At 49.0% G+C, this 14,043-nt stretch overlaps 3 protein-coding genes across 3 annotated transcripts; 1 reads left to right on the forward strand and 2 right to left on the reverse strand.

The window, feature by feature from the left end:
* Nucleotides 1-7,439: 7,439 nt before the first annotated feature.
* Nucleotides 7,440-8,534, reverse strand: UCRPA7_4538 (putative carbohydrate esterase family 8 protein; the record flags this gene model as incomplete). Its single annotated transcript, XM_007917091.1, has 4 exons — nucleotides 7,440-7,959; nucleotides 8,010-8,359; nucleotides 8,415-8,436; nucleotides 8,497-8,534. 4 exons carry the CDS (start codon nucleotides 8,532-8,534, stop codon nucleotides 7,440-7,442), a joined length of 930 nt encoding a protein of 309 aa, XP_007915282.1.
* Nucleotides 8,535-9,283: 749 nt separating this feature from the next.
* Nucleotides 9,284-10,654, forward strand: UCRPA7_4539 (putative glycoside hydrolase family 28 protein; the record flags this gene model as incomplete). Its single annotated transcript, XM_007917092.1, has 5 exons — nucleotides 9,284-9,550; nucleotides 9,605-10,027; nucleotides 10,080-10,209; nucleotides 10,263-10,347; nucleotides 10,402-10,654. 5 exons carry the CDS (start codon nucleotides 9,284-9,286, stop codon nucleotides 10,652-10,654), a joined length of 1,158 nt encoding a protein of 385 aa, XP_007915283.1.
* A 2,195-nt stretch (nucleotides 10,655-12,849) lies between these two features.
* On the reverse strand, nucleotides 12,850-13,467 carry UCRPA7_4540 (putative actin depolymerizing protein; the record flags this gene model as incomplete). Its single annotated transcript, XM_007917093.1, has 1 exon — nucleotides 12,850-13,467. The coding sequence occupies one exon, from the start codon at nucleotides 13,465-13,467 to the stop codon at nucleotides 12,850-12,852; it is 618 nt and encodes a 205-aa protein (XP_007915284.1).
* Nucleotides 13,468-14,043: the final 576 nt, after the last annotated feature.

Here is a 14,043-nt window from a genome sequence, read left to right on the forward strand (position 1 = left end):
CATCTTCACTCCCATCTTCACTGGCATCGCCACTCCCATCTTCACTGGCATCGCCACTCGTATCTTCATTGGCATCGTCATATTCAAGATGAGTTCTCAGTCCTGGCCCTTGAAAGCCATGCTCCTCTTCGCCGCCGACGCTCGACCCATCTAGATCGTCTGGTTGAAGATCTGCCTCTAAGGTTGGATTCTGCTCCTTCGGGTCGGGGATATCACGTGCGTTCCATACGAAGCGTAGTGGCGACGACCCATACCAAAGTGGAGGGGTGATGGGTACTGATTTGCGGATCAAGCTCTTGGGGACCCGTTCAGTGACAAGGCCGCCGTGGGCGAAATAACCTCGCTGATTGGCAAAACGCTCAAGGTAAGTTGGAAGCACTATTTGGTATTCCTCAACTTCGTGACCCTCGTTACCCGTTCCACTAGCTTCCTGGTTCTGCTCATCAATTGTGTTGCGGTTTGTATCTGCGTTGCCAGTATCAGCGATCGCGGCTTGATCATCAACTTCGCTTGAGCCATCAGACATGTCGCTAACAGGTGCGGCCGACTGGCTTTCGTCAACAATTCCTTCAGTGTGGTATCCAGCATGTTCCTCGGAACCCTATTCCGTTGAGTCTCTGCTAACACCTTCGTCGTTCATCGCTTGAGTAGCTTGAATCTCATCAACCGGGCTGTCCTCAGCTACATTACTGTAGCCAAAATCCTCTGGTACAGGGTGCGGCACACAAAACGCAGTGTCCGGGTAGTAGCAGTATGGATATCCGTAGTCGTCGTAGAGAAACATCATGGGGCCATGACGCCGTTCAATGTTATCGGCTTCGAGTTCAAGTGCTGCAGCATCGGCCTCTGCCGAGCCATCGTCAGTGTTTCCTTGGTCGTCGGCCTGTGGTGAAAGAACGCCTGGTGTTTCCAAGCCTGGAGCGCTGATTTGATCTCCCTGGGTCACTTCACTAACTTCCGGCACTCGGACGCGTGGTACGAAGTCGTCGAAGAAGAGGTCATCAATAGATGCTGGATCAATGTCACCATGATCCACCATCATGTCAAAATCTTGATTCTGGCTCTCGGGGCTGTTTGATTGCAATAAGGGCAGTTCCTCATTGGTATTAGAGATACGATGTTCAGGAGCTTCATCGGCCTCAATCATCGGGGGTCGTGCATTGTCGAAAGGTGTCAGCTGTTCATGCTCGGATGTTGAGACATCTTCTGTAGGTGTTAGGGATATTTCCGAGACTGTAGGAGAGATTCCGTCTTGGCGTATGTTGGGGAGTTGAGCATCGTCAGGAACCGGGGCTGACTTGACGCTGGTCTCGTCGCTCTCATTACTGGTGAGATGAGAATCTTCAGAAATCGAAGACGTTATAGACGATTGGCGCGACTCAGGAACCGGCTCAACGTTAAAGGTAAGAGGATTCTCCGCAAAAGATCCCTTGAGTTTCGGCGGACCTTCAAGGGCTTCATTAGATTGATGTAGGCTGGCTGATAACTCGGTAGTTGTAGACTTAGTTGAGAGAGTAGCACACTTGTCTCTATCAGAGATCTGTGGTACAAAGTCGGTCATATCTTTCGAGAATGTGGCGGACTCTTTGACGCAGTTGGCAATCGTTTCGGTGAGATCATCAGATGTTGGCAGCGAGGATGCCTGTTCCCCAGCGAAATGGTCCATCTCCTTCTCCATTGCAGGCTTTGGTGCGATCGGCTGAGCAATAGATGAACCACGAATAGATACGTGAGACATTGAATGGACACTTGAGTCCTGGCTCGCTGGGCCCTTCGTAGTGGGGGTTGGTTGTTCGTCTGTAGCATTGCTAGGGACGTGGCTGTTCTTCTGGGAAGATGGGTTGAGTGCGTTATTTGGCATGGATGTAGTGCCAGAGTCATGAATGGGGCTCGAGTTACTAAAGAAGGGGATCAAGTTAGCATGGTAATCTAAAGTCAACACAAGGGAATAGTCTCACGAGAAATGCGCAGTCTCGGCTGGGTTGATCGGCTCAATGAATGAGGGCACGATGCCCGGCTGCTTCTTTTGGAGCTTTCGGCCGTGACTGACAAATGGCTTTTTCATCTGAGATAGCGCCCTTGATAGATATCTCTTAAGCTTGGGCAGGCTCGCCGTATTGACGGTAGGTATCTCTGGGGCTTTTCGGGTCTGAACAGCGACTTTCAAGCTGGTTGAGGCCGTGACTGACGCATCCCAGTCGCGGAGATTGAGTCCCAGAAGTAAATCCATCTTCTCGAATTCATGGGTTGACGAGTGAGGTTCAGTTTGACAAGGGTCTATATGGCAGATCCCCAAAGTGATTGACTAAGAAAGGTTGTCTCTTCGAAGTAATCGAGAACTATAGCGCCTCCGGAATTAAAAAGAAGAGGCAGTTGGTAAGAAAAAGGAGGCGTAGAGGGCGTGGTTGACGGGGCGGATTGCTCACTTAAGGAGTGATTAGGTAGCTGAGCCCGCCCAAACAACAAGAACAAGCGGGTGCTTGTCCGCTTGGTGAGACGCGTAGTCAGCGAGAAGACGGGTAACCAGCGAGAGAGTTATCGAGTGTCTGACAAGAGAAAACAGATGGCCAAGTTGACACTTTTCCCTACTTAAAGAAGCCAGAGATACTGCTCTTGCTGGTAGGAAGGTCTCCAGAAGGGTGTTGTTGTTTTCGAAATGGGTGGTTGAGGGGAAGAAGAGCTACGTGGTGAAAACTCATCTGAAGTCAAAAGCTTGGAGCTCCTAGGCAACCAACACTTTACCGTTGCCATAAGTGATCACCACCTTTTTCTTACATCTCGTGACTTAGTATCTTATCTTATCAAGATTTACGGGACAACCCGAAAGTGAGTTGCTCCTGTCACTTCAAACAATGTTGCTAATGCAATTCTAGGTACGGCTATGGCTGGTTGTTTCGGCAAAATGATGTAAGTTTAAAGTTAACCACCAAGATCTAGGATATGCCTATGGCAAAGACATTATAGCAAAAGCTCGATCATATGTACGTCGAGGTTTTCCGCTCTGTGGCAAGTGAGCTCACTACTGGCGAGCTTCGTTGTCGAACCTGGTAGAAAAAACGGTCTCCTTAGAGCGTTGCTCCCGCTTGGCGCGGCGCTCCTCTTTAGTTACACTGGTCTTTACCAGCTCTTGACGCTCTGAAGATTCGCTACGCACCTGTTCAAATTGATCCTCTTCTCCTGGAAGCCTAGGGCCTTCGCAGCCCCACTCCATTGCGCGGTTCCACTGCTCTTTGGTGAGAAGACCTCTGTTCCGCATTGCTTTCAAAATGTCCCAGTCGGCTCGTTGCGAAGTCGTGCCTTTATGTTGAAGGATATGGTGGACAGCAATATGCATCATGCGCAGTCTGAAGTTCTCGAACAAGTCGCCGTTCGCAGTGATATCTGCTTCGAATGTGTGCTCGGCAGGAAAAACGCTAGGTTTGTTAGGCTTGTCATCTTCGAACCAGCACACCAGTCTCGCAGGAAGGGGATCCCCAATATGATTACAGTGGTGAAGGATCCAGTCATCAAAATTGTTGGATCGGAACACGGCCTTGCAACCGAGGACTACGTGAAACTCGCACCACAGAGGATGTTTTGCATGCGCCATGAACGCAATTTGTTCTGCCTCGGTCATGTCCCGGGGCTGTTTGCCTTGAAAAGTCTTGCTCGGTTAGAAATAGTTAGTAAAGTTCTGAAAGCTTGAGGATGCAAGGCACATTACCTCTTTTGACGACATGGCTACACTCGTGTATGTTGTGTTTCATAGATTGAAAAATTGATCACTGCACTGGGCACTTATCTCTAGTAACCCATCAGGCAAGATTTAAATCAAGATCATACAAGAAGACGCCTAAACGCTGCACTTCATGAATCAACAGAGATGGTCGTGTAGCTATGTTTTATACCTTGATCAGGAAGGCTGATGATCTCACTGACATCTTTTAAGAGTCATGACTGAGTGTGTACTTGCTGTCATTGCCACGAAATGTTTGCGGAGACAACGCGAAGCCTAACATCTAGCGTTGTCAATGACCAAACAACATTCACTCAGTCACAAAACATAGCATTTTGACGATGAGTGCCGAAATTGTTTCATTCTAAAAAGGAGCCTTGTCTCGTGATTTGCTATTGATGTTATCGTCACTCTCATGATCATGGTATATTGTGAAAAGTACTTGGACTACATCACTCACTCCAGCCTAAATGCAAGGTCAAGATCTCACTCTAGGCTATATCTAGAGTGTTCTTCTTAACTGTTTCAGCCCAAAACCAATCAGCTCGGTATAAAAGCCTAAAATCTGACTCCTTTGCTCAACATGCGTCGCAATCGATTTCACTGCCTAAGAGATTGAATAATCATTGTATAAAGATCTTGCGTCCTCCATCTTCCTCTATAACCACTCTATGAGTGCGTTGATATCTTCATATACCGTGAAAAGTCAGGTTTGAGCTAAGGAACTGGCAAGGCATTAGGCCAGACTAAGTGATCTCTTTCGGTTCTGAGAACTAACAGCGTGCTTTGCTCGGTGGAGGTGGCCCAGCGGACTTGGGATGGCTCTCAGTTGTTAAACAGTATGTTAGTCATTCCGAAACACCCCATTGACTCTATAGAAGATTTTGCTGTGAGTTTTTGCTTCATTGAATTGAACAGGTTCGTTTTGTATGGAAAGCCGTTAGGGTTGACCAGTACTACGTTTGCATGTCATGCATGTTAAGTGGTCTCTTGTACGGCACGCGACGTACGGATGCCTTACCGTACGTCCGCGACCTGCACGTGGAGCCGACAATGCATTATGTCGTGTTCGCCAGTCATGCAACCCAGAGCGGAGTTCTTGTCGGCTCTTGGCGTCGCTTCAAGTTGGTATGGATGACTGACCCTTTTTACCTTCCTGTTCCGCCTGTCAACTTTATCTCCAGCTTGGCACAACATTCGCACATCCTGAGAAATGACTTGTAATATGGTCACGCTCTTTCAAACACTTAACATGATTTTGGCGGCAAAAGAGGCCGGCAAGCTCTATTACCGCACGACTCTGTCAATTGCTTGATTTAATTACGACCCTTAAAGCCAACCCCGCCGTCTCGAATTCAATTATTGCATCAGCGTAAAATGTCATGAGGGGCTCATAACTTCAGGAAGCAGATAACCCTCAGTGGATTGTTCAACATTGGCGACTTATCGCAATTTGTGGACAAGAATATAGATTTCACCTTATTATTCCTATATCGTAATCACGGCTAAGGCGGAAATGCCCGGAGACAATGCGCGTCGAGGGTGGTTGAAGTAGCAAGGTCTTGTCTTTCCCACGCATGCAACCTGTTGGAGTTCCCAATTGCGAATGTGCCAACTTATGTGATGCAAGAAACCCCACCCACCTATTGGGGTCTTCGAAGAGCATGTATGAATGCAGAATGATGCGGTGATTCGGGCTGTCTGCGATTGTATAGCTTGCGAAAGTATATATGCATGCGAGCCGTGCTTATTATTCCATCAGTAGTTTGTCGTTGAAACATGACGACTATCTATTAACGGTATTGCACTCTAAGAATAAGATGTCTGACCCTTCCAAGAGTGAAGCCGCCGTTCCTCAAGCACTGTCTCCGCAGGCCACGGCCGGAACATTACTTGGCCCAGAAAATTGGGCAGCATTGGCGCAGGTTTGTAACATTCCCCTGAATACCTTACAACCTCATGCTCCTTGTGAGCTAATTACGAGAGTGTTCACATGAAGGATACCGACCCGCAGGATAACGACTCAGCTTTAGGCAACAGCGACCAGGAGTCCAGTGCTTCTCTGACATCCACTATCCTTCGTTATAGAACTTTACATGGTCGAACATACCACAGTGATGTCGGAAACGCACAGTACTGGTATATGGATTGCCTTCGCTGTGTGTCTGAAATCCGCTTGACTGATCTGAATGCAAAGGGCAACCAATGATGACCGGCAAAACGAGGCAATGGATATCAAGTGAGACATCTGTATCGATGCAACATAGGAGTAAAATCATACTTACAGCAAGCTTAGTCACCACGTCATTACTCTCCTTTTAGATGGCAAGCTTTATTTAGCACCACTGCGAAAAGATATTCAGGTGCGCTCCACTCTTTTTACTTAATTGAACGGTTTCTGACGTTTCCGCTATAGAAAGTGGTCGACATTGGCACTGGAACAGGTAATCGTTTACGAGATCCTTCAATTTCAGGAAGTGCTGATCACAGTAAAATCTCATCATGTAGGTATTTGGGCAATGTACGTTCTCTGAGATGCACTGGTTCTATCTCCACAAAGCGGATTATTGACGAGCATATAAGCGACTTCGCTGACGAGTTTCCCGATGCTCAAATCATTGGCACCGATATTTCACCAATTCAGCCAAGCTGGGTTCCACCAAACCTTCAATTGTAAGTAACCGGCACCTGCTCTATTCCGATGTGAGGTTCGCAAAGATGCTAAGCCCTTCTCATCTTGGTAATCAGCCAGATTGACGATTGCACACAAGAGTGGACGTTTCCCGAGAATTCGATCGATTATGTCCACATACGTTGGCTCTTAGGCAGTGTCATAGATTGGCCAGCTCTCTTCAAGCAGGCGTACAAGAGTCTCGCCCCAGGTGGGTACATTGAAAGCCAAGAGCCATCAGCATCCATAGTAAGCGACGACGGTTCTGTACATGACAAAAGCGCAATGACCCAATGGGGCAAGTTCTTTGTGGAAGGAGGCCGTAAAATTGGCCGCCCTTTCACAATACTGGAAGATGACATCCAGAAGAAGGCTATGGAAGAAGCGGGCTTCGTCGATATCAAAGAGATCAAATTTAAAGTGAGTCAAAATACGGCCTGCTTGGAAACTCTCGCAAGAGTGCTGCTGATACTTCATACTCAGACTCCTGTGGGTACTTGGCCTCAAGACCCTAAACTTCAAGAAATCGGAACCTACATGCGATTCACTCTCTTGCAGGATATTGAGGGCTCTGTGAATCTTATGGCAGATCTAGCCGGCTGGACAAGAGAGAATATCAAAGTTTATGCTGCTCACTTTCGCCGCGAGCTTTTATCAAAAGACTCGCATCCTTATTTCTGGCAGAAAGCTGTTGTAGGCCGGAAGCCGGTCTAGAGACATTCGAAAAGGCGAGACGGTGAATCAAGAGTCGTCTTTAATTGACTTGACACGAACCATATTGCGAGCGATAACTCACTGTAAGGATCCCGTTTAGTTTAATCAATTGCTCAAAGACAGGTATTCGTAGAAAAGTGAAAGCTCGTCACCAGAAAGAAGTGTATTCAAAGAGTACATCAAAGCTATGTCCAGTAACTCGGTCCTCATCATCAGCACGCTCCTTTGATGAGGTCAGGCATCGATTTGAGAAATGCCTACTTTGTACAGATTCGAATACAGAACTTATTTATTGAAGCTAGGCTATTAATCTGCTCTTGCCCTTACCACCATGCTTTTCTAAAGGTATGTGCTGTCAACCCAACTTGTATAATCGCTTCCAATAATGGTCGCGATGGTGAGCGGTGCGCTAATCTTGGTTGCGAAGCTCGCACGCGTGCCACTGGCACCGGTGCCTGTGTTGCCAACCTCTTGAAAGGTAACATACTCAGTGTTGGGTGTGCTGCTGCTCCATTGGCTCCAGCCTGCACTGTTGATGATGCTAGACAGACTGCAGTCTTGAAAGCAGACTCGTGCATACTCGCTCCAAGGGCGACCGAGGTAAACGGTACCGGAGGAGACTGAGTCACCGGAGGCAGCCTGAATCGTGCTGTCATTGATAACGTAGTAGCTCACATCAGAAGACGAAGACCGTCCGTTGGCAGTGATACACCCGCCGCCAGCACTGACTGCAATTACCGACTTGGTGATCCAGATGCGAGCGTGCTGCCCAAAGATGAAATCAACTGCGCCCTCAATGTAGCATGCAGCATAGACTTGATTGCCCGTCTCCGCAAGCAGAGTATCCTGATAGCCGTACCTTTGAGACCTGTTAGCCTACGCTTTGTACACGGAAGGAAATAGGCTTACAAGCCAACGCCATAGTAGCCTTGTTCGGTGTTATATGCGGACAGTGCAATAGCCTGGGATCCTTTGCCGTAGGTATTTTTGATGTTGATGTTGTAGACTGCAACGTTCTTGGAGAGGTTGATCAATGCGGCGGTATGCTCATCGTCGGCAGCACCGCTAGCAAGGCTTGAGCTCCAGTCCAGGTTGACAACATTGCTGCTATAAGACGCAGTATTGCTTGTGTATCCGTATATGGTTAACTTTCCGGATAAAGACGGAATTGTGACTTGCTCCGTGTAAGTGCCAGCGTAGATGAAGATGCTGTGCGCCGAGGTAGAGCTGGTGGAGATGGAACTGACAGCGCTCTGGATCTGTGATCTGGTTAGCAATATGAAATTCAAAGAGCAGTGGTCTTCGGATGCAAACCTTGGTGTAGTCACAACCCGAACTGCACACAGTGATACTGCCAGATGGGGGTGACGTTCTGGATGTAGCGGCAACTCCAGACGCCAACGCGGCGAACCCTAGGACAAGGCGGCGCCACATGATTGCTGACACTTGGGAGGGTCACTTAATCAAACGAGGCCAATGGCTTGAGGAGCAGCCGATAGCTAAGCTTTAACAAGCTCTCTTGGCCATCTCTTGGCCATCTCTTGGACATCGAGGCGACCCTCCAATTTGTAGATGGGCCTGCATCTCCAATGCATCGTACAAGCATCTCCACGCGCTCAGGGGGTCGCAAACTGCCGACGCCAAGAAACCCCACCAATTGTAGACGTCCAGCGTTTGGATGCTCAGGGGTACAGAGCTGCTAATGCCAAGAAACCCCACCAATTGCAGAGGCAACAAGTGCCCTAGAGTGTTTTGTTTTTTGATGTCAGTGGCACGCGGCCAATTAAACAAATTCCACGTTGTCCGACTCCTCGCTGTCCTCGAAGAGCAATGGGGGCTATTGAGGTAGCCTCAACCACATACTCCTAACACGCGATGTGGGGGACAGATTCGTCACCTGTGAAGGAACTGATCATTTTGGCCATGGGACTTCGTCTGGAGCGGAGAATCTCCTGTCCGCTTTGTGAATATGTTTCATCGCCTTGAGTAATTGGAGGAATTTCGACCGGACGTCTGCTTCCTTGTCGGAAGAACTATTGATTGACTCTAGCGCTCTTCAAGTTTCAACTACACACTTTGTCTACAGCTATATAAGAAACAATATTGACGATGACATCTGCTGCCAAGAGAGAGACAGGGCCAGCCTCAGACGTGGATTTAGATTCGTTTGTCTCGTCGCCATCATGATTGCTTCTGTCATCCCACTCCTTGTCGCTTTTGCCGGGCTTGCAAGCTGTTCTCCTGTTGCGGAGCCAGTGGCAGCTCCAGCCATCACGCCCCCGCCTGCTGCCAATCTCCTCAAGAGAGCAACAAGCTGCACCTTCTCCGGCTCTACCGGTGCCGCATCGGCGAGCAAATCGCAGAAGTCATGCTCAACGATCATTCTGACCAATGTTGCTGTGCCTTCCGGTGTGACTCTGGATCTCTCTGATCTCCCGGATGATACTCACGTTCGCAAATCCTTGCAATGTAGCATGTAGTGCTTGGCTGACACAATTGGATAGGTTATCTTTCAGGGTCAGACGACCTGGGGTTACAAGGAATGGGATGGACCTTTACTCCAGATTGAAGGCAATGGTATCACAATTGAGGGAGCTTCGGGCGCCTATCTCGATGGTGGTGGTGCTCGTTGGTGGGACGGCTCTGGTGGCAGTGGCGGCAAGACCAAGCCCAAGTTCTTTTATGCTCATGACCTTACCGACTCTACCATCACCAATCTTCACATTCAAAACACGCCCGTCCAAGCTGTCAGCATCAACGGCGCCGATGGATTGACCATCACAGGCATGACAATCGACAACTCTGCCGGTGACTCTGCTGGCGGCAAGAATACCGACGGCTTTGACATTGGCTCTTCAAACAATGTTGTCATCACTGGCGCCAATGTGTATAACCAGGACGATTGTGTTGCAGTAAACTCAGGAACCGTGAGAACATCTCAAGAACGACTCTCGAAAGATTAGCTAACTTGTGGGACAGAAAATCACATTCGAGAACTCTGTGTGTTCCGGTGGTCACGGTTTGTCCATTGGTTCAGTCGGCGGCCGTTCTGACAACACTGTTGACACTGTCACTTTCTACAATAACGAGGTCAAGAACTCCGTGAATGGTATGGTCTCTTAAAGTTTCGTCTAATTATTCTAGTTTAACTTATGACAACAGGTATTCGCATCAAGGCGATTGAGGGCGATACCGGCACGATCAAGGGTGTCACCTACAACGAGATTACTCTGCAGAGCATTTCAAAGTGAGTGGTCCTTGATATAATTACTACACATAACACATTGCTGACCATAATTAGGTACGGTATTCTGATTGAGCAGAACTATGATGGCGGTGACTTGGACGGTGGCACACCCTCCAGCGGCATTCCCATCACTGACCTCACAATTGAGAACATCTCCGGCACTGGTGCGGTCGCCAGCTCTGGGTACAACGTTGTCATTGCTTGCGGAAGCGGTGCCTGCTCTGATTGGACGTGGTCCAATGTCAAGGTGACGGGTGGCAAGACATACAGCTCTTGCTCTAACGTTCCGAGCGGCATTTCATGCTAAGCTGCTAGTGAGAGCTTGGAAGGACAATCGTATCATCATCCGTCAGGTTTACTTCTCACTTCTCAGACTCAGCGGCCAATTATGGTCACCATGTAAATATGACACTCATTAGATATACATTTTGAGCGTTTGCGCATCTCAGCTGTATGTAGCAAGCCTCGCTAATCTATGCAGTTTGGTGGTAAACATTTGCGTTGCGCCTCGCCGATTGATGCACAAAGCCTGTTCCTTGTTCCCTCACACTAAAAGCTCCTGATTAGGTCCCATCGTAACGCCTTCCTTTTACACTCTATGCCTAGTGCAAGTCCTTATCCTCCTCTTTAGGGATGATGGCTAGAGTTTGGCGATAGCCGAAGAACGCGGGGAAGTCAGAAGCCTAGTCGTCTTCCGCCGACGTCTCGCTATACTGCTTCAGAATTGGATTCGTGCCCATCGCTGGGGCCGGCTCCACATCTGGCAAGACGCAATCAGGCCCTGTCTCGATACCCTCTTCCTCTTCCTCTTCGACATCTGTCTCCGCGTAAAACTCAAGTAGGTTCTCGATTATTGCGCGATGGCTTGTTTTGCCGCAAGCCTGACAGATGCTGGAAATCATCTTCTCCTGGGCCAGTATCGCGCCGCCGGAAATCAAATGCTCGTCATGAGAGAGCTCACAGAGCTTGGTTGACGGCCAAAATGTATAAGTGTGTCCCTCATCGTCATGAAGTTTGATGGCGAGGCTGATATCGGGAAGTCTCTGTTTCTTGTGTTCCCAGTCCTTGCTCAAAAATTGAGATGGCCGTGAAATGTCTCCTCGCTTCATCAACTCGATAGCTCCCGGTTTAGATTCCTCGTCGTCAGACTGACTGCTATCCTTGAATGACTCTTCATGCTCGAGACGAGGAGGTGGAGCAACCGTTTCTGCAAGATCATCTCGAAGGCGGTCTTGGTGTCCGACTATGCCCAATTCCTGAGGCTCACAGCAGTGGGGATTATGTTGAATGGTCTCGCCTTTGTTGTTGCTGAAATTGGTACCAAGGGATGGGAGTGTGTCATATGAAGACGTGAGAAGGGTCTCCTTTGACCCGGCTCTAGTTGTGCTGCCCGATGTCACTGTGGACTCGGTGCTTTGTCCGCTCTCTGCCGATGTACTTCGGCCTCTGACGACGGGACCTGACATGGTCTCTGTCACAACGGTGGCAGGGAGAATGATCGGTACAGACTCTTTAGGCACTCCATGACCAAACCCTTGATCTTGGGTAACGTCATGTTCGTCGATACGCTGTCTTGCAATTGAGGCAGGTAGGCTTTTAAGATTGAGCGAGTTGCTGATCTTCTTATCAGTTACAGGAGTATTGCTAGGAATGGTTGGTAGCCTGAAGTAAACACAGTTAGTAACGTAGTCTCAACAACTTCACTTCAAAGAAGGACTCATACAGGTTAGTCTCTTGTTCGTCAGAGTTCTGGGCCGAAGAACTCCGGCGCCACTGATTGCGAAAAGCCTTGAAAGGTTGCTTGAGGATTTTGGGACTGATCTTGGCGAAGTTAGAAAAGACATGCTGAACAGGCTTATTCTGCTTTGTCTTCTTCGTGACATGTTCCTCCTTCTCGCTGGCGTCGGGGGTGGTGCTCGCCGGGTGACGGATGTGATCCCCTGACGAGAGCAATATGGGGCTCGCTCCCCCGAAGAGGCCGACCCAATAAAGGTAGGTCATTCTCCCCTGTACGGATTGTTGAGCCCTACTTGCACAGTTGTTGCTGACGTGAACTGTAAGCAATAGTAATGTCGCAACGCGGAAGGAATTAGGAGTCTTGTAAGGAAGTATGATTGGTGTAGGTACGACCGTTGGCGAGAACCGCGTGAAGAACTAAAGTTTCGGCGTGATCTTCACTGGGTAAAAAAGATGTAAACAACGCGATGTTTCAAAGAGACCATACAGTTGTATCTAGGTTGCGGTAGTCTGGTAACCGTGGTGATTAGTGAAAGTTGGGATGATAGCGAGTTCAGTTGTCTGATTAACCGGCCCCTTCACCGCTGCAGCTCAAGTGAATAACGAACACACAATAGCCCCTTACAACACGGATTACTGGGCTGGAGACTACTCAATGGCAAAGGAACTGTTAATGAAAAGGGGTTAATTCAAAAGCTATGTAGGGTATAGTATAGCATCGCATCGGACCCGGACGCCTCGCAAAAGTAATCAAAACCAAGTCATCTACTCTCTAACTTCGACGTATTCCCGGCACATATTTAAGAACCTCTCCCGATACTCATCTGGTGTTGTCGTGATGCTCATATGTCCATGCCTGCTGATCAACAAGTTCCAAGCCGAAATCAGAAAAGTCATCAGTCTGGGCTGGACCTTGTGCTTGGCCCAGAAGAAGTCCAAGATCGCAGCACGATAGACATGTTTGCCATCTGGGCTGGGGATGCCCGTACGCCAAGAAGGAGGGCCGGGCGGGACCGAAGGGGGAGCTCGCGGCACGACGTCAGCTTCTCGGGAAGCTGACGTCTGAGGATCTGTGACCTCCTGTGCAGAATCGTCTGTCTTGATGCGAACAAGGAACAATGAGTAGTCCACCGCATTGTAGTGAGACAGCATCCTGGTATCCTCTTCCAGTGCCGCGAAGAACTCGTCTGCTTGCTCTTTGCTCAATATGATCTTGTCATGAAACTCGTCAGCGAGCTGATCTTTCGTCGCCTCGCTGGTCAAGCGGCCCTCTGCGATATCTCGTTCAGGGTAGAAGTAGCTTGTCGGCTTGAGATCCCAGTTTTCCCAGTCTGGCTTGCCCTGCGTCTTTGCTTGTTCCCGACCATACATGATGTTCTCCATGACAATGTGGTGGCTGGGGGCGAGCCTGAGTATTCTGCCGATGCAGATGGCAGGGCAGGCTAGAAAGTCGCAGATGCGTACGATGAGCGACTTCGGATGGGCCGCCATATGCGCGGCGTAAGGTTCAAGGAGATCATCGCGGAAAAAGGAATGTTCGGAGTGTCGAGGTACGGACTTCACAAGATATTGTTGATTAGAGGTAGAATAGAACGAGCTGCCCGAGAACCCCATATCCCCAATAGCTGTCAGCGCATCCTCCTGCTTCCTGCTATCGCCTCCGTCGGCAACGAAGGCTGCCACATAGTCCTCATCTTTGACCGCCCAGTTCTTCTGGCGGAGATCGGAAAAGAGAACAGGACGGATCTTATGTAGAGGTAGCTGGAAGAAGGAGAAAAGAGACCAGAAGAGAGTCAGAATATAGGCGAGTGGAGAACGCGACTGTCTCTTAGCGCTGCCGAGGACGGCAAGCACGATGGAACGCGCGATTGCCTCCTGTCGGCCCATATCAAAACAGCTGTAACTGACTTCTTGATGACAGCGGTGGTTGCTTTCGTACGCGTGGTGTTTGCGTTAAAG

Source organism: Phaeoacremonium minimum, assembly GCF_000392275.1.
Source record: "Phaeoacremonium minimum UCRPA7 unplaced genomic scaffold PA7_03_scaffold_350, whole genome shotgun sequence".
NCBI lineage: Eukaryota > Fungi > Ascomycota > Sordariomycetes > Togniniales > Togniniaceae > Phaeoacremonium > Phaeoacremonium minimum.